The 20,000-nt window shown below is 37.8% G+C and overlaps 2 protein-coding genes across 2 annotated transcripts in view; both read right to left on the reverse strand.

The window, feature by feature from the left end:
- Positions 1 to 440, reverse strand: part of LOC138023037 (uncharacterized) — a 45,721-nt gene extending 45,281 nt beyond the window's left edge. The window contains exons 1-3 of the mRNA XM_068870071.1: positions 311 to 440; positions 168 to 237; positions 1 to 93 (exon numbers count right to left, since the gene is read on the reverse strand). The exon at positions 1 to 93 is cut by the window's left edge and continues 35 nt beyond it. Of these exons, the coding sequence (XP_068726172.1) occupies positions 1 to 93; positions 168 to 237; positions 311 to 328 (181 nt within the window). The 5' untranslated portion in view covers positions 329 to 440. The remainder of the gene's footprint in view (positions 94 to 167; positions 238 to 310) is intronic.
- A 977-nt stretch (positions 441 to 1,417) lies between these two features.
- The window catches only part of LOC138024999 (glycine dehydrogenase (decarboxylating), mitochondrial-like), a 29,876-nt gene continuing 11,293 nt past the window's right edge, over positions 1,418 to 20,000 (reverse strand). The window contains exons 10-28 of the mRNA XM_068872214.1: positions 18,906 to 19,011; positions 18,554 to 18,609; positions 18,388 to 18,474; positions 18,222 to 18,302; positions 16,869 to 17,054; positions 16,377 to 16,418; positions 15,312 to 15,454; positions 12,888 to 12,963; positions 12,135 to 12,260; positions 10,649 to 10,728; positions 10,442 to 10,511; positions 9,752 to 9,864; positions 8,047 to 8,230; positions 6,675 to 6,750; positions 5,685 to 5,780; positions 4,942 to 5,049; positions 3,605 to 3,669; positions 2,782 to 2,862; positions 1,418 to 2,388 (exon numbers count right to left, since the gene is read on the reverse strand). Of these exons, the coding sequence (XP_068728315.1) occupies positions 2,254 to 2,388; positions 2,782 to 2,862; positions 3,605 to 3,669; positions 4,942 to 5,049; positions 5,685 to 5,780; positions 6,675 to 6,750; positions 8,047 to 8,230; positions 9,752 to 9,864; positions 10,442 to 10,511; positions 10,649 to 10,728; positions 12,135 to 12,260; positions 12,888 to 12,963; positions 15,312 to 15,454; positions 16,377 to 16,418; positions 16,869 to 17,054; positions 18,222 to 18,302; positions 18,388 to 18,474; positions 18,554 to 18,609; positions 18,906 to 19,011 (1,911 nt within the window). The 3' untranslated portion in view covers positions 1,418 to 2,253. The remainder of the gene's footprint in view (positions 2,389 to 2,781; positions 2,863 to 3,604; positions 3,670 to 4,941; positions 5,050 to 5,684; positions 5,781 to 6,674; positions 6,751 to 8,046; positions 8,231 to 9,751; positions 9,865 to 10,441; positions 10,512 to 10,648; positions 10,729 to 12,134; positions 12,261 to 12,887; positions 12,964 to 15,311; positions 15,455 to 16,376; positions 16,419 to 16,868; positions 17,055 to 18,221; positions 18,303 to 18,387; positions 18,475 to 18,553; positions 18,610 to 18,905; positions 19,012 to 20,000) is intronic.

Raw genomic sequence — 20,000 nt, forward strand, 5'->3', positions numbered from 1 at the left:
GGCAGCTTCGCAAATCGGGCGCCGATTCGATTTTGTTTCCACGAAGGATAACTGTTTGAAGCTTTGGACACAATTCCAATCTCTCAAGAGAAACTAAAAAAAAGAGTACACCTAGTAAATTTTGATGAAATGAGAAAACAACCTTTCCGTCACTAACTTCAGCTTACCTAAACCGAGATTTGAAAGATCCAGATATTCCACCAAATGCAGAGGCCGTGAAGTCCGTGACCTCAACAGCTGTTAACATGAAAAAGCCGACAAATCAAATTAAAATGTCTGCTGAAGGAACATGAATTGGGAAGTATCTCACCTGGCTAGAAATCCTCATTCTTAGCTACATGCCAGCAAATTTTCGTTTAGTTCTGCGTGACAGAGATTCGTGCTAAACCTTTGTTTGCACACAAACGGCTTCTCTCTGCAACACTCGACGGGGGTAAGGATGGGATGAATTGTTCTCATCGTTGGCGGGAAGCTTGGTTGCGTGAAGATGGGAGGGGCCCTGACCCCTCCATACTTCGTATTTTATCGAAAATTTGCCGGTTGCTAGCGGCGGGTCTAACTTGCAGGTCATTGTTTCACCAATACAGAAAGTATCCTAAACATTCTTAAAAGCTGACCTCAGGCCTAATTAGGCCTAAGGTTAGCTTTTATGAATGTTTAGGATACTTTCTGTATTGGTGAAACAATGACCTGCAACCCGCGACCTGCAAATTAGACCCGCCGGGTTGCTAGACACTTTTTAAACGACAACGACAAAACGACAAATTTTATTGAAAATTAGAAATAAATAATTACATTTCTTTCCCCTCGCAAATAGCTTATAAACTAATCGAGGCGGGGACAACTTGCGTAACTAGAGTTCGCCGTTTCCATTTCCTCCAAAAATACTAACATTTAATCAGGCCATTGTCATGTCTATTCATACCTCTTTCAATCTAAATTTTGAAAGTTTGAATCTCATAGGACTCAAAACTCGAAGGTGTCACCGTTGAAATGAAGACATGTACCTTTCGCAATGCCTATTGGTGACAAATTAACTTATAAGTAAACGTAGCAGTCACTTCTTCCCTCACAGCATCTGCACCTCCCTAGAAGAAAGACCCCTTTTGGTAAAATGTACCTGACCCTTGGCAAATGGCCAAATTTCGCGTTGTATAAAGACGATAAAGGAATCGGTTCCTTGACAGTCCCCTCTCCCGAATAAATGTTTGGAGTAAGTCCCACTCCAGTAAAATGTACACAAAAAGTGAAAATGCTTTAAAAATCTATTCCCTGTGGATGGGGTGGGGGGGGGGGGGGGGGGTGTAAGGAGGAGGAAAGAGAGGGGAACTGAATTCTTTCCTTACGTCATACTGCAGTTTTTATCCACCAAGTAACCACACCATGCAGAAGAAATAAAAACACACAACCAAAGGGCCAATTTTTTGTTCTAATTTTATGCATCAAAATTTACATAATTTTGACAAGATATTCCTTTATAGTGCAAAGAGAAGTTAACTCATTGACTCCTAGGGGCAGGACTTAATAGATTTTACTCTGTCTAACCTGCAGGAATGCCACACGATTTTACTCGTCAATGGGGGTGCTCCAGGGGTCAAATGGTCAAGACACACGAAAATGGACTCTAATTATTACAATTCAAAAAATTAAAAAAAGTGTGAAAATGAAACTGTTGTTCACAATATTATTTCAATCAATCACAACTTCAGTACTTGGCAAAAAGTAACTTGTTTCATCACAGCAGTGCTTAGGATCGACATCAAATAAAAAGTTCTCTTTCAATCTATTACATCTTAGCCTGATTCTCAGAGGGTCTGGGTCACTCTTGTCATGAAAGGGAAAGAGTGTGTGACAAGAAAGACCTGTATCATCTGAGAATCAGACAAATTACATTCAAGTACAACTGACAACTACATAATGTACACATGTTCCCATATCATGAGATATTAAATACGTTAAAACCTCTTTTCACGTCCTAGAAATATAAATTCTCTGCTTCACTGTAAAATATGTCAGTAACCTAAGTAATTTTAATGTACAAGTCTGTTTCCCTTAAAAAAAACAACCATCTCCTTCAAAGAATCTTCTGGTTATAGAGTGTGCGTGTCAGAAGTGTGTGCCTGACAGAAAAAAAATTAGGTGTGGCACTTTCTCTCGGACCTTGAGTCTCTTAGTCTGACACCCATCACGCAGTAAAGACCTGGAGATTGCATGACAAAAAAACGATTGCCATTTGTCCTCACGTTCTTGTGTTTAGGCAAAAGACTGTGTCTTGTCATAATCATAGCTCTCCAAAGGTGGACACGTGCAAACCAATTGCTGATCACCATATTTGTCATCAACTCGCGAACATGTTGGCCAGAATTTTGCAGTTCCTTTCAACCAAGCCTGGACAAGAAATAAAACCAAAAAACCATGTAATGGTACAGGACAAATATTGACAGCAAATACAAGCCTAACGAAATGGCCTTTCATACAGTCTGTCCTTCGAGTCATCGCACCATTCTCCTTAAGCAGAGTTGACAAGTCAAAAGAAGTCACATGAAAACGCTTTTTACGAAGCTTTACGTTGATACGTCATGCAATACCTCGAGAAGAGATTTTGTGACGAGCACAAGGGAGCTTTTGACTTATTTGGGTTTGACAGAAAAAATTCTTATGCAATTCCGAAATGATAACTGAACAATGATCAGAAAGAGGATAAAAGGGCAAGGAAGTGATCATTAATGCCTTCTTCAAGCTTGCTTCCCAAATTTTTAAGGACTAGAAGTTTATACTCACAGCAGGAAATGCTGCAACTTCTCGACTATAAGGTCTGTCCCAAACATCAGCTGAAACCACATCTTGGGTGTGTGGAGCATTCTGTCAAGAAAGGACAATTAGAAATACCGGTTAATTTCGAATTACATAGACGTTTTCAATCGAATCTCAAATGAAATAATTTTAACTAGCCTGATTCTTAGACGGTCCAGCTCCCTCGTGTCACGCAATCTAGAAAGCGTGACACAAGCGAACTGGACCATCTGAGCATCAGGGTAAATTTTGACCATTTTCACATTCCCCATAATATACTTTGTTTGCACCCCCCCACCCCAAAATTTTGAAAAAACCATTGTTTTCAAATGCTCTTGGGACACTGCCTATACATACACACCTGCATACATACTTTATTTATTCCAGAAGCAAACTACATAATTATGTAATTAAAAACTAAGGAGAAAAGTACTTCTAGAGAAGGAAGTTAAGAGGTTATCCCTATTTAAAAACTCCCTTAATGTAGAGTGATGTCAGAAGTTCCCAAGAGCATTTGAAAACAACGGTTTATGCAAAATCTTGGGGGCAAACAAAGTCTATTATGGGGAACGTGAAAATGGTTGATGGAGGAAATTGTTACTAACCGACTTAAAAATCACACACCACCATCATTGTCAGCTAAGAAAATTACCAATTAAAAACAGCTCTGTTGCTATTACTTGTTTCACAATACCACAAAAGAGGCATACAAAAGAGAGTAGTACAATCACCAGCTACATGTATCTTCTCTAATCATTGACAGAAGGGATTTCCGACCAGTAGTATCAAGTAAGAAAGACTATTTCTTTACCTTAAGAGGATTATTCGCTCTATCCATCCTTCCTTCTTCAACATCGCGGATTTCTTGGCGGATTGCTATGAAAGTAGAGAAGATAGGACTGAAAGGATTGTAATATTCAGTAGAGATGCATGATAAGAAATAAAGGTTAGGGTTTGATCTTCTTGTTTGACAGCAATAGTTAAGCATCATTGATGTTGCTTTGTGATTGAACAAAAGAATCACTGAGTTTCAGAACCAACCTGAGGCAAGAACCAAAGTCCATTAAAAACTTGTTGCTCTTGTACATGTTTTGTTTTCTCATCACTTACCTTTCACAATAACACTGGGAGTCACACTACAACAAGCCATATCTGAGTTGACTACACACCGTCTATTTTAAGGAGAGTGCGAAGCATTTTGTGATGTGATGGTGATCTCTCTTTCCATGTGAACTGTTTTTAATAGTCCACTTTGAAAATACTATAATATTCTTTGTTTGCCCTCCAAAATTTCGCATACATAAGCATTGTTTCTAGTTTCTCTTGGGACTTACAATGTTCATGCAAAATTTTGGAGGGCAAACAAAGACTACTATGGTATTTTTGAAAGTGGCCTATACAAAATGTACGGAGCAGATTCCAAGTCACCTTAGATTTTTCCAACTGTGAAGGTGAATATGAATTCGCTCCAGATAATTTTTTTTAACTTTGCAAAAAGTTTTATCTTACTGCATGCTTATCACTTTCCGGCAATAAAAATTGGGGATCACCAAAGGTGACGTCAAAGGATCACTTGCTTAAAATTTCAGTGTGTGAATGCAGCTTAATTATATATGCAAAATGCGAATTTAAAAGTCTGAAAGCCCAAAACTCCCATGATGCATATTAATTCTGTAGCATACACATGCATTGCATTCTTATACCAGTGAGCCTTTGACTTCATTTTCTCCTCAATCCAGTAGTAGTGGCAGACAATTAAGTAGGAAAAGTCCAGTAAAAATAAACAGGTGTCTTTTTTGGATCAGGCTTAAAACTTTGGTCACTTAGTGCTTAGTCAACAAAGTTTTGAAATACAAAGAAAAATAAGAGTTGGTAACAAGGGCACTTTAAAGACAAAATATAAGATGGTTTTAAATGGCTGCTGTGTTGCCATGGTGACTTGTTAAGTCAAATCAATGAGTGTATCTTGTTAAGAAATTATTGGTGTTGGATATGGTACCACAACAGTTACTGCAGCACAATTCAATCCTTCCAAGTAGTTAGTACAGTTTATTGAAATGAATGTGTTGAAACTGTTTTGAGCCTCCTTAACTTCTTAAGAAGAAAAAAATATAGCAAGTGGTAAGGAGAATTTCTAGTTTGACTTACAAATGAGCGAATCACAGAGTCTGTCCAGTTCCGCTTTGCTCTCACTCTCAGTCGGTTCAATCATCAGAGCAGTCGACACTGGCCAGGATACAGTGGGCGCATGAAAACCTGTTACAAAGAAAACCTACCATTTGAATACTGGATTAAAGGAAACATGCCATTAAAAGAATTTTCACTATTGAGTTGATTGGTTGAAAGTAGTACAATAATCATGATTAATACCGGCATCACATACTGCTATGACAACCACATGTTAGCAACTAAAACTTTGCCAAAATCAAAACAAAAATGGCCAGCAGTAGTTCTGCTACGTTAATTAAAATGCAAAATCTACAGTAAAAACATAATACCAATACAAAACAGAATTCTCAAACTTCGATGTTGTCTGTACTTAAATGAAAAACTTATAATTCAAGGCAGCTTACAGCCAAAATTTGACTGAAGGAGCTTTGTTAAATGTAAAAAAATCCCACCATCTGGTCATAAAATTTGTAGATATTCAAAATTTCTGAAATTGGACTCAAGTAAATTAAAGGCTCATCCAATTATTAAACCTTAAGAGCTTTCAAAACATCAGTCATACCTATTCTTTCCAAATTTCATTTAAAATTGCTACATCTCCAGGCATTCCACTTTCACAATTATTTTGTGAGTAACAATTCAAATGAAACAGAATTTTTTGAAACATGTGGCTTGACTGGAATTTAATTTCACTAAAATAATCATTATCATTGAGCATGTACCATAATCTTGCAGTCTCTTTGCAATGTCAATGGCTTCAATCCCAGCAGTTTTCTTAAAATCCTTTGCATCAATTATGAATTCATGAGCACAGTATCCTGAAGAGTGAAAAAAATGAAATCAAAAAATTTAGTTATAGGTCTTTACATTGAAAAATGTGTCACTGTTGCACCAGAAACCCAGAAGGGTTGAAACATGTAATGACCCCTTGTGTGCAGGGAAACAAGCTTCTGAATATTCAATTTGCTAAGTACCATATTTGGAACAACAAGAGCGAGGGGTTTCCAAATATGGTACTCAGCACTGAAACATTCAACCAATCAATTCGCACTGAATGTTCGGAAGCTGTGAACGCGCGTTACACGTTTCAACCCTTATGGGTTTCTGGTTGCACTCAATAAGGTGTACAATGTAGCTGTAGAAAAAGGGACAAAGGGCTAATGCCTGAAATGTCAGCTCAAAAATCTTTCTTACTGCAGTTAATTGACCTTCAACCCATTGACGAGTAAAATCGTCCAGGGGCCGGTTGCTCGAAGGCTGGTTAGCACTAACCTTTGGTTAAGAGGTATCATAACCTATACGTTTTCATGGTATTTAACGCTGGTTAGCGCTAACCATGCTTCGAGCAACCGGGGCCAGGGCATTAGACAAACTAAAATACTAAGTCTGGCCGGTTTCGGCCGGTTTGGATGTCAATGGGCATCCCATCCAGGGGGGAGTAGAAATACTCCTTAGTCGCTTCATGCTACAGGTGATACGGTTTTAAAAATTTAGTCTCTCACTGATACTGCAGTGCTAATCCTATGACAAACTCTGCAGTAAAACTTGGTGCACAGAACAATGGTCCTGTAAACTGCTTAGTGTGGTGTGACAAATAATGGCACATTTGAAACAAGAAGCAAATCGGCCAATTCTGAGAATGAAGGACCAGACCACTAAAATCCAAAAATGCATAAAGAATTGCCACATGCTGGTATAGTACACATTCTTACCATCATTTCCTATAAACAGTACAGCATAATAATCTTGCAATCTGGCTGCCATGTAGTTTGCATTCAAAATAGCAATCTACAAGATAAATGAAATTATGTACATGGATTTATTATAAAGGGGCATTGTCATTAATACGACTACTTCTTTCTTTTTCTTGAAAGGTTAAGAAGGATGTTGCAGCCTGTGAGGCATTTATGATGTTTCTTTTTTTTTTTTGACATTATAAATTAAATGGCAAAGATGGAAACAAGCAGGCAAATCCACATTGTTCTCATTGCCAGGGTTTCACCATAATTTGAAGTTAGAGACTGATTTCATTAGAGTAACCAACAGTACCAACAAGGAGGCTAACATGTCTGGCAGCATGCCATTTTTTTCCCACACTAAGTTGGCAGCAGAGGTATTTGTTTGTTGGTGTACAAGAATGGTCATGTGATCTCTAAGAGTTTGCAGAGGCTTGCGTTCTAGCATGTGCAAAAGAAGTGGCTGCAACCATCTTGTTGCCATCTGTTAACGGTGAATTGTGTCCATGATTTGCAGCTTTCGAGAAAATTTTGTTTTGTTTTCTCCTGCTTTGAGACACCAAGGTGCATTTTCTTTCATTTTTGGCTTGTACTAATGTCCACATTATGAGTCACTGTGTTTAGTTTACCTAAATGACATAGGAATACCTCTTACCCTTGTTAAGTTAATTTGTTAAACAAAGTTGCAAAAATTAATACTATTATCTTCATTTGTTTGTTTGAATTGTCTATTAACTTAAAGGTTTCATTATAGACCACTTTCATAAATGGCAACCAACTTTACATTCTTTTGTCTTTATGTTAATTAGACCTACTGGCCTCGTTTTAAAACAAATATTCTTTTGAAATTTGCTCGTCGTAACGAGGTTAGTAGGGCTTATTAGCATTAAAACAAAAGAATAATTTATTTGGCCACCATTATGAAAGAGGCCTATTAGTTTCAAAATAAAGTTGATTTATCCTATTAAACAAATGATAATGTTTGACAGGTTAGTTAATGACTGTTCCAACCCTCCAACACTTTGTCATGGTCAAGATTCAGTAAATGCCTATATACATAAGATGTCAAGGCTCGAAGTGTTTGCATCAGCAGATGGTGAGGTGCAAAATCCCAAAGCCTCTCCTCTTTGTCTTTAAAAAGTACATCCATTTTACTGGTTCACATAAAAACACAGCTAACGATTAAGACATCCCTGTAATCAGTTTTGATAGGATGAAAAGAATTACAACAAAAATATAAGTCCCCTTTGTGTGCAACAGTTTATTCTTTTGCTACCTCATACAGGAACATTGAACAAGACTAAAAAAAATCAAGGACTCTAACTTAATACAATAACTATTCACTAACCTTTGAGGCATGAGCAAGACCCTTAGGCCCCATGAGCCTGATGTAGGACCAAGAAATAGGAAGAATAGCACTGGAGCCAAAAGGAGCCCCTGAAATGACTCCAAATGGACGGGCACCTTCAGATGCAGTGCTTCTGGGAGAGACCACAGGATGAGTTGGCAAGAATGGAATCAAGTGCTTCTTCCTGTTAGGCCACAAGATAAAGAAGTATGTTACTATATACTACTGGTTGGTAGTTAAGGAGGCTTGAAAGGGTTTTCAGCTGATGGTGCATGTGTAAGCCACACATGCTGCCCACATCAGCTTGTGAATGAAAACAACTGACCAGAAGTAAAGATGTTGCCTAAAATTATTGTGAAAACCTGAAATAAATTTTGTTGGAAATGTTGAACAAATTATATGAAACTTTGATTTTTTGCAAAAATGTCCATGTAGTATTCTTTTCTTTGCATTCTTTACAAAACTTTAAAAAAATTATCTAGTGGAATATTTTCTCATCTTCCGATGGTGCTTCATAAATAACTACTACATAAATAATTATTATTCTCATATTATGAGCCATTGCCATGGCAACAGTTTGGGACTCACAGACACCCTTACAAAATTGCACGCCAGCAGAGCACCATGGGTAAGATTATTTGAGAAATCTATCAATGCGAGAAATTATGGTTATGACGTCAGCGTATGCCCGTACAGACTGTCGGGTGGAGGTGGGGAGGCAACACAGCCTCTGGGTACAGGAGTATTCTGGCAATTTTCCTTGTAATAATAATCAATAAGCCTAACATGGCGGCCGTTTACAGCTTATATCTTGGAGACACCCGACAAGACGAGGTTTCTGCTGACCAGTAACACATGACCATGTCATGGGCTCAAGGACAGAGCTCATCAGGGTCATTTTTTTTTTTTTAAGTTCACCGCTGACCAGAACTTGTTTTGGATTGTTTTGTTTTGCTTGGTTTTCTTTATTTGATCGATTTTCGTAGCGACTAAACAAAAAAAAAATCAAAATTGTTTTGTCCTGTAAATTCATTGTTTAAAGGCCAGTAAGAATAAATAACCCGGGTGCTCTGCTTTTAGGCTTGGCTAAATCTATCTATTATTTCTGAAATGTTGAAAATGTTTCCCTCTTGAAAGGTTCAATGGTGTTGTGAGCCTTTCCTATTGAAAACCCTCTGTTACCTGCGGAAAACACCTTCTAGCCACCTTAATCTTTGTAAAACATTACAAGTTGGGGTCTTTGAATTTTAACTTTTTAAGGAAGGTGCCTACTTATAATAATTGTTATTGCGCATACATTCTGCGCATCTCAAGACATTTAGGTTTCCTATCGGTGGAGCTTACTAATACAGTGTACAAGCGTATTTTTGCGCAGTTCAAAAGTACATGTATGCAGAGAAAGCAGAACTTGGCAAGTGCTCTTGGTATCCAAAAAGAAAATTGGGGGTAACCAAGTATTTTTCAGACATAATTAAGCTTCAATTTGGAAAAGAACGCCATACATAGCTTAAGTTTGTACTTTAAAGCTTTTTACAAATATTGTTGATTAATTATCTTTGAAAAATGCGTGGTTACCCCAATTTTCTTTTGGATTTCAATAACACTTGTTAAGATCTGCTTTTCCCGCATACTCAGTAAGCCGCGCAAAAATACCTTTGAATTAGTAGTGAAAAGACACCATCATGGTCATATAGACACTACTTACACTCCAATAGGACCCATTCCAGGTCCTCCTCCTCCATGTGGAATACAAAATGTTTTGTGTAGATTGGTGTGCATCACATCAGCCCCATAATCTGCTGGTCGACAGAGCCCAACCTGATTTTAAGAAAACCAACAACCTTGTTAGGTCAACCCTCCTTTTAACACTTACATGTATACTTTACGATGGGAAGTACCAATTCCAAACAACATTTGTTATAAAAATATGTATCAACTGTCAAGAATCTCATTTTCAATGTTCAGTTTTTTCAACATACCAGTAAAATATTATTTCATTGCTTTTCTCAATTTCAACACCCCGCATGCCAAACAGATCTACAAGTGTTTGCAATTGAGTGTAATATGTCTTCAGAAGTAGGCTTCTGAAAAGGCAGCTACCAAATGAAGTAGATTGCAACTTAGACAAGCTGGCTTATCAGACGGAGATGGGTCTTAAGAAACTGCGAGCCAGTGAGCCAACGAACCATGCGCGTCACACATGCTGACTCACATTTAAGTCTAAGCACCCATTTTAAAAGTTAGTGTCCAATAACTGCGAGTTAGCACCAATTTTAAAATGGTGGGCTTTCAATACATGTAACTTCAAGTTGACTCTGACGCATGGCTCGCTAGCTTGCATGTTGTACAAACTCAGGGAAGACCACCTTAACACACTCTCAAGCTCTAAACAAACCTGTGCATTTAAATTAGCACCATCAAGATAAACCTGTCCACCATGTTCATGAACCAGGTCACAAATATCCCTGAATAAAAAAACAGGATGTAAAATTATCAGATAACACTTCTGTTATTTTCATTTACAAGAAAGAGAGATATAAGAAGATTCCTGCTTAGTTGGGAAGTGCAGTGTATAGACAAGAAATGCCAGTGATAGTTGTACCTGATTCCCTCCTCAAAGATGCCATTAGTGGATGGATATGTGATCATGATGGCTGCCAGTTCTTTGCTGTGTTTTTCCACCTGTTGAAAAGAGGGCATGCAATAAATAATAATTATCATTCAAGTGGTTTTCAATTGAGTGTCAAAAGTAATTAGATAATTACTTTGGTTTTGCATTACTTCGTTCAGTGATTGGTTCAAAGTTCTCGCACCACTTTTTCAACCAATCAGAAGTGAAACCAAAACCAGTCATAGCTTGCGCCTGCACATTTTCCCGCGCTTTGTGTGGGCTACGTGTAATTACTTCGAGTTTTGATTGGTTTACTGGATTGTCTCTGTCCTTTTTGATTGGCCAAAGTAATTACTTTGGTTTTGGTTTTACGACACTCATTTGAAAACTGCTCTATTGTTGATACTAAGCAACTAAAGATAATAATTGAAATTGCTTCTTAACTTAACATGCTCAATACCAGTATAGGCAAAGGAGAATCATGGGAAGAATCATGTTGGAATTAAAAAGTTTCTATACAGGGAAAAATGATTACCTTATGAAAGCTAAGGCACTGGACTTCAGGACCCAGTTGTTCAAACAATGGATAGCACTATAGCTATCCAACGCATAAATCACTATCCAGCGGATAAACACTAGCAAAAACCAATGGGCCATTTCTGAGTTGCTATTTATCTCGGTTTCGAAGTGAGTCTTGGTGCTCTACTATTGTAAGGGAAATGAGTTTGATTTGCATAAGAATATGCAACTCATTTCCATTTGAATGGTTGTGCACCAGGACTCGCTTTGAAACTGAGGAATGCAGCAACTCAGGAATGGGCTATTGAGTTATCCAGTGGATACCCCGGTAATGATTTATCCGACAGGTAGCGCTATCCATCGTTTGAACAACTAGAGCCAGGTCTTTAGGTGTCTTTGGCATTGCCTGGTTTAACCCTGAGACTGCTCCTGCAAATTATAGCCACCTATATGTACACATAGTTACACCCTATGCAATGGGATTCTCAATAGAATATTTTCCAGTTCTGTGCTCATGCAGTTACCAGGCCTTTGAATTAAAGCGAGGCTACATGCAGTTGACCTTGTTTTCTACCTCACTACTTTTCTTAATGTAAATAGAAATTTGTTAGCATTACAACAATATGATTTACATAAGAAAAGCGATTATAAGGTTTGTATCAAAACAAGGTCAACTCCTTTATTCAAAGGTCTGGTAACTGAGCACAGACCTGTAAAAATGGTCTATTCTGCTGTTGCAAGGTTTGTTAATACCGTATCTAACACTGAGAAGCCCACAGGCGATTGCTGAGGTTCTTATATGTTAAGAAAGAATTGATATTATATATGTTATGGTACAATTTCACATTTGGTTCAAAATTCACATAAAATGCGAGGGAAGGCTTGGTTTCCTGAAATTGCTTTCAATCAAAGGATATTAAAACTAGACTGACTCCTTAGGGCAAAAATCAAAACATACCTTCTGTTTTAAATCAGTCATACTGACATTTCCACTGTTTTCAACTTTGATGACTTGAACCTGGTAGCCAGCCATCTGTGCACTGGCAGGATTTGTACCATGAGCAGACACAGGAATAAGACAAACCTTCAAATATCAAACATGGGTATATTCATTACTCAGTTATTTTATTCACTACCTTGCTGATTGGGGCATTACCTATCCACAAAATATGAAATAATGCAGAAGAGCGTCATTTAAAGTTTGTGTTAGCCAATTCTTTGATCTGCTTATCTCTAGATAAAACTTGGTCAGCAAAACGTCATGCCTAGCTTCCTCAATCCCCCATCTACCATTTCAAGTAAATAGATGAATTATTGCTCCATGGACAAACACTATTAATGATCAACCAGGAACTTTATTGATAATGAAGCAGCATCCACAAAACCAAACAATGTTAAGAAATTATTCAAATGGCAACATCGTGGTAAAAATAATTAAATAATTACAAGCATAATAAATTTCATATACTTTTTTTTTTTCTTAAAAATACAAAATTAGCTTGATTGGAAATTTAGCCAATTCAGAACATGTCACAGTCTCAGAGGATTTTAATTCATTTTAGCATGCAAATAACATTCTTTGAAAAAAAAATTCCCTGTAGCATGAATAAACAATTTACACCTGGGAGTGAGACTTTAAACTCTAGCTGAAATGGGAAACAAATATTAGAGATTAAGAGGTCAAGGCAGCTAGACAGCAGCATCATCAAACCTTTCTGTGGCCATTTCCATTATGTTCATGATAAGCTCGGATGACTCTCAAACCAGCATATTCACCCTGTGCACCGCTGGAATAAAAACAAGAAGATAACCATGCAGTCCATGTTAACGGGGTGCGTTTGATTGACCCTATTCCGGAATAAGAATATGAGGAGTGATGATTTAAAATAGTATGTCTGGCATTTTGAAGCAACAAATTAAAGATAATATAGATGTGGCTAGAATAGCATTTTTTGCAGGTGTTTGACAATACCTTTAATGTGAATCTCCGCAATAGAACAATTTGGTTGTATTAAACAAGTTTCCAAAGAACAGCGTTCAGTTTGTTTGTGGACTCCAGTTTTTCTGTTCATTACACAAATTTCCGTGTTTTCTGTTTAATAACCAAGTTTGGCAGTCAAATTTGTTTATTACACAAAAAGGACGGTCATTTTTGTCTATTAAACAAAAGTGACGCGCTTTTTGTCTAATAAACGAAAGTTGCATGCGGCGATTAATTTTTTTTTTGTACGGGCCGCCATTACGGAAAAAAATATTGCGATGAAAAACAAAGTGACGAATCCATGATTCTACCAAAATGTTCTCTTGTGGTACTTTCGTCTACTTGATCCTTCTACTGGGGAAGTTTTAACCAAGCTTGCCATTGTTAGGAGAGGTAATTTTCGAGAGTTCGCTCAGCAGTAGCGATGCAGCGTACAAATGCACAAAATACAAATTACAATCATAAAACTGATTTTTTACCATTAGAGGACTAAGAGCCGGCTAGCACAAGAGACAAAATTTCGTCTGTGTTTGCATTCAGGTTTTCTCTTGGTTTTGCAAGGTTGTCCAATACGAAATGGCTCAAAACAATGATTAGCCTCAAAATTGAGTGAATGTCATCGTTTATTTCAAATATCATTCGCCACTCCTAGCGTGTGCCTATTTTCCTCTTAGAGTTTTGAATACAATTTATCCTGCATTGCGTGATATCTAAAAGACCTGCCGTTGAGCATTTCACGCGAAGTTGCATAGGTGGCAATTCTTCGAAGATCCATTTTAACGCATCCATCATTGACAAAATTCTTTTAAGTCCCCGACGTCTTAGTTTTCTGAGATTTTACGGGGATCTTCGGTCTTATTTTTTGAGAAACTCGATCAGACTTTTTTTGAGGGAAAAAGTAAGGCATCTTAGTATGGCTTCTTGGCATGAACCAAAAAAGAAAACTGACACTTCTTGTTCATTCAATTTAAAACGCTATGTCGTTTTTCCCTTTATAGCAACCAGTCATCAGCCCTTTAATTCTTCACTTCACACTTTGTGCAGACAGTACAATTATTTGTTCGCATTTCATTGATGCAACACTAAAATTTCATAACACGTTCACCATTAATTTCAAGCAAGTGCGATTACAAACTCTATCTTAATAATTTCAATTCTCTCGTAAGGGCAGGGGGAGCAAATTTTCAACAACGATGCTCTTTGGAAAATGTGACTGGAAAGGCCAATAATTTCCCTTGTTGTTAATGTTTTCTCTAAAGGGAACAGCTGACAATTATTCAGAATGACTCCAGCGACTGAGATGACCGCGCGATGTTCATTCATACGACTTCCATTTAGTCGTAACTACACGCTTTTGAATTTTTGATTAAATGTTGTTTCTGCATTGGTCTACTTTTTTTTTTACATAATGTTGCGTTACTTTTTTTGCGTTGAGTGAATTCACCCTCCTCATTTCCTCGAACAACATCAAACGCGAAGCATACACTCACGGTCTTGTGCATTTGTACATTACATCACTACTGCCGAGCGAACTCTCAAAAATTACCTCTTCCAACGATGGCAAGCCTGGTTAAAACTTGCCCAGTACAAGGACCAAGCAGACGAAAGTTCCACAAGAAAATATTTTGGTCGAATCATGCATTTGTCACTTTGTTTTCCATCGCCATATTTTTTTCCATAATGGCGGCCCATACAAAAAAAAAATCGGCGCATACAACTTTAGTTTATTAAACAAAAAGTGCGTCACAGGCCTAAGCTTTGTTACGATCCCATTTCTTAATTATTATTCTAGACAACTGAGGTTGACTGCACATGTGCAATAAAATTCAATTGAACCAAAACCTACAAAGAACATGGGCTGTCAGGGATTTGTGGGCATAGAGGACCTTGCTATATGTGGAGACTAATGTTTGCATAGCATTTTTCAGTGTGGAGAAGCAACTTCTCAACAGTGTTTTTGTGGTTTATTTTTCGGGGGTTTTCAGCTTTTTCCCTACTCTTTCTTCTTTCCACTGGTAATGCAATGTGATGGGTCCCTGAATGCCAGTTATGGGAGGAATATATCACCATCTAGCAAGTGACAAGCTGTCTTTTTTTTTCAAGTATGCAAGTAGAAGGGGGTACATATTCATCCCTTCCAGAACATCTACATACCTATTAGGCTGAAGTGATACAGCATCAAAGCCAGTAATCTCACATAAATCTTTCTCCAGATCCTTGAAAAGGCGTTGGTAACCTTCCACTTGCTCAACTGGTGCAAAGGGGTGAATGTCGGCAAACTTTGGCCAAGTGACAGGCTAAGAACAAAACATGAAATTAGGGCAGTCTCACAATCACTCTAACATTACATGCATTCTCTCTTATGGTCCAATATGGTATGGAGGCCTGTACAGTTGTAACTCATTCCATTCTGGTGGGCATCGGCAAATCTGACTAGTTATTCCAATAAAAATAGTAAGTCATGTTGCCGCAACTTTGGCCATCACCTCTAAAACTATTCCTGCTGCAGTAACCACATTTCATCCCCTCCTAATTTGAACTCAAAAGGAGAGACTATTCCTTTTCCAAAATGAAATGCCTTAAAACTAAAACTTGGTCAAATTACTCAGATCATGGTGTATCAATATTAGCACTGGTTTCAAAGGTTAGCTCCCTAATTTTACATGTTAACAGGTCAAGATAATTAATATATAGATTTAGCCAAGCCTAAAAGCGCAGCTCCCGGGTTTTTTATTCTTATGATAGGTTAACCTGGCTTGAGCCTGCGATCCAATCAAACTCCAGTACCTGGTCAGCGGTCAACTTCAAAAAACAGCTGGGCTCGATGAGCTCTAAACTTGAACCCATAATATCGTCACCTGATACTGGTCAGCAGATACCTTGTTTTGACAGGTGTCAATTAACCTTAACATGGATGTCCAATATCAAAGATGTATATGTACACTGTAAACTGGCTGGAGACAAGTATACCAGTATTGATTCTCTAAAATTGAGCCTGCGAATATGGTCACATTGGCATACACGGAGGGGTGGATGTACGGTCGAACGGTGACCGTGCAAAACCAAATTTTCTTGCACAAAATGATAGGTTGCCACATTTTCTAACCTTTGGTGCTCTGTGCGAGCGCCTTTCGAGTGCTATCAGTTCACTGAGACAGGATCAGTTTTAAGAGCAACTTTTAAGTCAACACAAAAACAATAACTATCACAAGGACTTACGATCATTTCAGTTGTGGCATTCAATTTCATAGTGCATGAACCCTGGAAAAGATACAACAATGAAAGAGACTTTTTCACTACCTGTAATTTAAATAGGGGTTTCAACAAAATTTGAAGTTGGCAGCTGGCTAATGAGTAGATCTAGACAATGATGATGATTTTTTCCCGGTTCAATTTTTTTTTAGACCAATTCAATTTTGATTTTTCCTTTGTTACAGATTTTGAGCCATGTTGTAACATTGCTAGCAGGAGACCCCTATTGGTTTGTGAGTTCCTGATTGTTTTTCAGGGCCACCCCGAAGACCCAAGCAGCCATGTATTTATTTCTTGTAGTTTCTGAACCATGTGCTTGACAAAACACTCATTAATTAATTAAAGTACATGTAATCAATGTTACATTGTAAAAAGTAATCTTTGCATTCTAAACTCACAACAAACCACAACAGATATACTTTCTAGTAAGTAAATATTCATATGGTTTCAATCACTAACCAATGGAATCATGGAATGGCACAATGAAAGGTCTTTATTTTCTAGAAGTTTCATGTAGCGTATAATGTTTGTTTCTGAGTGATAGCTGTTGAACACTGGATGAGTCAGATAGTCACTGAGTCTCTTGAATGAACCTCTAAGAATACTGCTGGAGGGAACTTGATCCATATTAGCTGCCAATGAGTCCTGAAACAGTAGCACACAACAAATAGTTGTCACTACCATTCAAATGCTCAGTACAGCAAAGGGCACTGATGTTATAATTCAATTCTGCCCAAAGGGGTCAATTATAACACAGTCTGCAAGTCATGAACCTCTCCATTTCTATTGTGATAATAGTTATAATGACCGCTACAGATTCTAATTACAGATCTGAATGTGCTCTAACAGACGCACGTGACCTAGCCTTGAAGTGTGTAACTTGCAACTCTTTTCCTTGGAACAAAACTACACGTAGGTTTTAATTTTAGGACACCAATTTTATGCCCAATTTACCAATTTTCCTTCTGTGCGGCCTTCAGCCTTTTAAAAATTGGAATTTTCAATTCCCGTTGGGTACAAAACCTCAAGCGCTAGTTTAGAAGCAGTTTCAGAAACCTCTCAATCTAAAAAAAGAGAAAAATTTGGGCCCTGGCAAAAAATTTTTCTGGTATTGACGTCACAGTTTTGCTATATCCCCATTTTCCCTACTAGCATGGTTTTGTACCCCCTTGGAAGTGAAAATTCTGATTTTTAAAAGGCTGAAGGCTACACAAAAAGGAAAATCAGAGAGGAATTATATTAATTCAATGAACATTGGGAAGCAACCTTTTTCTTTGTTGATAGTTATATTGTTATGTAAATTTGTCATTCTAGCAAGAGCTATTGTATATAGTTAGATTTCAACTGCTCAAATGTCTCTATTAGCACCAGTACATATGGTATAATAATTTGTGATTACTTTCTAAGGTATGAACACAACGATATTTAGTGATTTCTTAAGGACATGCAGTGCCAACTAGTTATTCAAAGGTAATTCTGGCTTTAGTTAAGAAACCTTTACATGCAGAGATGGTTCACCTGTTCTGTGTACATTTATCTATCTCTTCCAAGCCACAATGGTCATAATTTATACACCCTAATGTGAGCTTGTTACCTTGTGGATTTTATGAAGCTTAAAGTCTCAATGACAACAAACGCTAGTTCAAAGAAATTTGAGTCTCAAGTGGGCTTCATACATGTAACTTAAATGGATTTGCTGAGGAATTGAGACCAGAAAAGAAAGGCCCTGGTCCTAGAAGTTGGGGTTTGGGCATTCAGCTAATCGCCTAAAGCAACAATAATGCTATGGAAACAGTAACTTGAAGTACTTACGGTTGAACTTTCACAACCAAACACCCACAACAAATCAACCAAGTCTTTCTCTTTTACTTTTTCATCAAGAGAAACTCCAACCTTGGACAAAAAGGGACAAAATAAGGTAAACAAATAAGTTCAATTCACCTGTTAGGCAAAAATATCTGTCAAAAGCGATACATACGGTTTTGTCATCAAACTTCCTCAAATTGATCTGTCGCTGCTGTGCTCTTTCTAAAATGTCTGAAATATCACCAGTGCCTGATGAAACCTGTGAGAGTAAGAGGCAAAATAGATCCATAAGCATTTAAAACATCCGCAAAACAGTCACATTTGAGTCATATATGTACCTTTAATGTGTCAAAGAACAAGTCATTTTCCAGCAAGTGGCCTGCACGTTTCAGCCCTGAGTGAAAACAAGAACAATAAGATCTCAAAAACAAATTATCTCACCAGAAATGGTTTGAACACAGTGGAGGTTACAGGCTATAAGTTGACCAGAGTTAACTTTGAGGCAAAAACTCATTTGAACACAAGAAACCACAAGGAAATGATGCCCCATACACGTTTTATAAAATATTCAAAACATTTATAGAGTCTGCACATCGTTGTAGAGACCTTTGACCCTTACTGGTTCAAGAATTAATTATAAAACAATGTTATTTGAGGTATCAATATCAGGCAGTGGTAGTGATATTTTACCTTCAGCTAACAAAAGAGTTGCATCATGTACCCGCAGAGCAATGTCCTTCAAACCTTTTGGTCCATGGTACACAGCATACATAGCTGATATATTGGCAAGCAGGGCCTTAAAAACAAAACAAATAAAGGATTCTAACCCACACCACTGTCACAACAATTAAGGAACCTTGGACTCCATAATAACAACAGAATGCTAGACAAAGAAGTAAGCAAACTTTTAATTAATTAATGCACAACGACATGCAACATTCCAACGACTAGATGGCAGTAACACAATGTTACTGCCATATATGCTACTGCTATAGTCTGCCCCTGTTTAACAATAATAATAACATGGATGACCTTTTGCTACTTCTTTCCCGCTACCCCACTACCTCTGCTCTAATTATCTGCTCGACTTTCTCTCCCCCTCGCCACAATTTCGCTCATCCCAAGCCACTTAAAGCCTGGAACAGGCTTAGAATACTCTTGCTCGAGAAACTACAAACATCTTTGTAACATGGGATTTTTACTCCCCCATCAGTAAAACCTGGTTAATGGAATGTGACTGCATGTACTAAAAGGGCTAATCATGTCGCGATAGCCATCTTCATGTTCTTTGCAGTCAGTTGTTCAAGGTCATAACATCAATAGTCTTGTTGTAAATAAAATGAGGACATAAGACTTTGTTCCTAGATTCACCTGCAATAGCCAAATCTGTTAAGGCCTCAATCATCTACTGCTAAGGAGCATATGTAATGCCTACCTGCTACGTAGTAGAACCTGTGCAACTGGCTACTTTAATAGACAGAGTCTAGCTAAAGCTTCAGTTAGCCATCCAAGGTTCACTTGGCAGTTTGTCTTCTCTAATAGTAAACCAACTAGCTGTTTGCAATTTGTTAAAGTTTTTTCCTCCCTCCCTCCCTTTGGACATGGGTTGGATATATCGCTTTGCCGTCATTAAAAATTGGTTCCCTCCTGTGTGGTGCAGTTAAGTCTGCACAGTGACTTCCCTCAAGCTTGTTGGCTCGTTTGCCTTTGTACATTGCTTGCTAACCAATACTCTTGGCCTATCCAGCATGTGCTGTTCACCACTGCATTGAAAGCAAATGCAAA

The sequence above is a fragment of the Montipora capricornis genome, chromosome 11, assembly GCF_036669925.1.
Source record: "Montipora capricornis isolate CH-2021 chromosome 11, ASM3666992v2, whole genome shotgun sequence".
Classification (NCBI taxonomy): domain Eukaryota; kingdom Metazoa; phylum Cnidaria; class Anthozoa; order Scleractinia; family Acroporidae; genus Montipora; species Montipora capricornis.